Source organism: Marmota monax, unplaced genomic scaffold (genome assembly GCF_021218885.2).
Source record: "Marmota monax isolate L192 unplaced genomic scaffold, Marmota_monax_Labrador192_F-V1.1 WCK01_AAM20220418_F8-fsc00061, whole genome shotgun sequence".
In the NCBI taxonomy this organism is placed as follows: domain Eukaryota; kingdom Metazoa; phylum Chordata; class Mammalia; order Rodentia; family Sciuridae; genus Marmota; species Marmota monax.
The window spans coordinates 17,746,120-17,748,653 of NW_026695230.1; the positions used below are offsets into that span (position 1 = coordinate 17,746,120).

Consider the following 2,534-nt stretch of genomic DNA (forward strand, 5'->3'; position numbering starts at 1 on the left):
AGGAGATGAGATATTAGAGTAGTTTTGATTTGCATTTCTCTAATTGCTAGAGATGTTGAATGCTTTTTCATATATTTGTTCCTCAATCATATACCTTCTTCTGTGAAGTGTCTGCTCAGGAGACTATTTATTGATTGGTTTATTTGTTTTTATGGTGTTAAGTTTTTTGAGTTCTTTATATATCCTAGAGATTAGTACTCTATCTGATGTGTGTGTGGTGAAGATTTTCTCCCATTTTGTAGGCTCTTTCTTTGAATTATTGATTGTTTTCTTTGTTGAGAAGAAGCTTTTTGTTTGAATCCACCCCATTTATTGATTTTTTTTAATTTTATTTCTTGCACTATAGGAGTCTTGTTAAGGAAGTCAGGTCCTAAGCCAAGATGATGAAGATTTGGGCCTACTTTTTCTTCTATTAGGCAGAGGGTCTGTGGTTCTAAAAATACATAGTGTTAATGAGTTATTGGGAGTCTCATCATTCTCAGTGTATTGGAAGTCCCATTCCCAATAGCTCATTAAAACTTATGAATCTGGACCTTGGGAGAGAGACCTGCCTAAGAGTCAAGGTTTGAGAGACACTTTTATATAAACATTACATGAATAAATCAATTTCTCAGACTGTAGAGACTGAAGCTCATGCTTCTTTTTTGCAAAGAGAAAACAACAACAATAACAACAACACAATCCATTGGAGCACTGATATTTATAGGTTGGGCAGACAGAGAAGCTACTATGAATGAGTCTTTGAAATAATTGAAGAAACAGGAATGTGTGGAATAAAAACATTTAAAAAAAATTCTCATTTCCCTTAACAGGAACAAGTCACACAAGAGATGGAGGTTGGAAACCACACCACTGTGACAGAGTTCATCATCTTGGGGTTGACAGAGGATCCTACACTTTGTGCCATCTTCTTTGTGATATTTCTAGGAATATATGTTGTCACTTTAGTGGGCAACACCAGCATCATAGCTCTAATAAGAAGCTGTTCTCAGCTTCACACCCCCATGTACCTGTTCCTCAGCCACCTGGCTTTTGTGGACATTGGGTGTTCCACAGCAGTCACACCTATAATGCTTATAGGATTCTTAGGACATGGAACTGTCTTCCCTGTGGCTGGCTGTGAAGCCCAGCTATGTTTTGTGGTGACATGTGGGACCACCGAGTGCTTCCTGCTGGCTGCCATGGCCTATGATCGCTATGTGGCCATCTGCTCCCCTCTGCTGTACTCCACCCACATGTCCCCCAGAGTCTGCCTTCTCTTAGTGGGGGCTTCCTACCTGGGTGGCTGTGTGAATGCTTGGACATTTACTAGTTGTTTATTGAGTCTGTCTTTCTGTGGACCAAATCAAATCGATCACTTTTTCTGTGACTTCTCCCCTTTGTTGAAACTTGCCTGCTCAGATGTCTCCTTAATTGAAATTATCCCTTCCATCTCCTCTGGCTCCATCATTGTGGTCACAGTGTTTGTCATTGTTCTCTCTTACATCTACATCCTCACCACAGTCCTGAAGATGCGCTCCTCTGAAGGGCGCCACAAGGCCTTCTCCACCTGCACCTCCCACCTCACTGCAGTCACTCTCTACTATGGGACCATCACTTTCATCTATGTGATGCCCAAGTCCAGCTATTCCACCAGCCAGAATCGAGTGGTGTCTGTGTTCTACACAGTGGTGATTCCCATGTTGAACCCCCTCATCTACAGCCTGAGGAACAGAGATGTGAAGGAGGCCCTGCGGAAGACAACTGTCAGAATATATTCTTAGGATCTATTCTTTGAATTTAAAACAACCTATCTAGTGTTCATGTACTCATATCACACTTAGTACCTACCACATGCTTCTTAACTGATTGTTTAAATTAAATAATATTTATTTGTTCTAACTCTCACCTTTATACACCCATATCAGTTGGGAGATACCTCAAAATCAGTAAAAATGATAGTAATAGTTAGTGCTATTATTGAACTCCTGCAAATGCCAAGCCCTCTTCCTTTATTTAATTTATTTAACAAACAATAATTTGTACGATGTGTCAGGCCCCATTCTAAACGTATTATAGCTGTGAAATCGTTTATTTTGCACAACAACCCAATTAAGAGGTGCCATCATTTTTATTTTACAAATAAACTATCTGGACAAAGAGATAGTCAGTAGAGTACCAATAGTCATACAGGTAAATAGATGTGAAGTCAACATTCAAATTAAGACTCCAAAACCCTGATGCTTCTACATTTAATTTTTCCAATAAATCTGATGCTGACATTATAAATTTTGCTTACAAATGAGAAAAGAAAGTCTTAGGGAGTTCAATAATTTATTCAGATTTAGATGGATTCAATTTCTCTTTTTCTAATGCTCGATCCACCTGATCTACACTATTCCACCACAATCAGTCTACTGATGTCAGCACTGTTAATGGATGTAGGGGATTTGTTTAAGGTTATCAAACCTAAGTTGGTATACTGCATAAACTTTTTGGACAAACTTTATGCAAGATGGTCTATTTTGTCCAGACACTGGCACAACTGTAATGCC

The 2,534-nt window shown here is 39.0% G+C and overlaps 1 protein-coding gene across 1 annotated transcript; it reads left to right on the forward strand.

Moving 5' to 3' along the window:
• The first annotated feature begins 827 nt into the window (after nt 1-827).
• On the forward strand, nt 828-1,763 carry LOC124088535 (olfactory receptor 5P1-like). Its single transcript, XM_046438225.2, has one exon. The coding sequence runs from the start codon at nt 831-833 to the stop codon at nt 1,761-1,763; it is 933 nt and encodes a 310-aa protein (XP_046294181.1). The 5' UTR covers nt 828-830.
• Nucleotides 1,764-2,534: the final 771 nt, after the last annotated feature.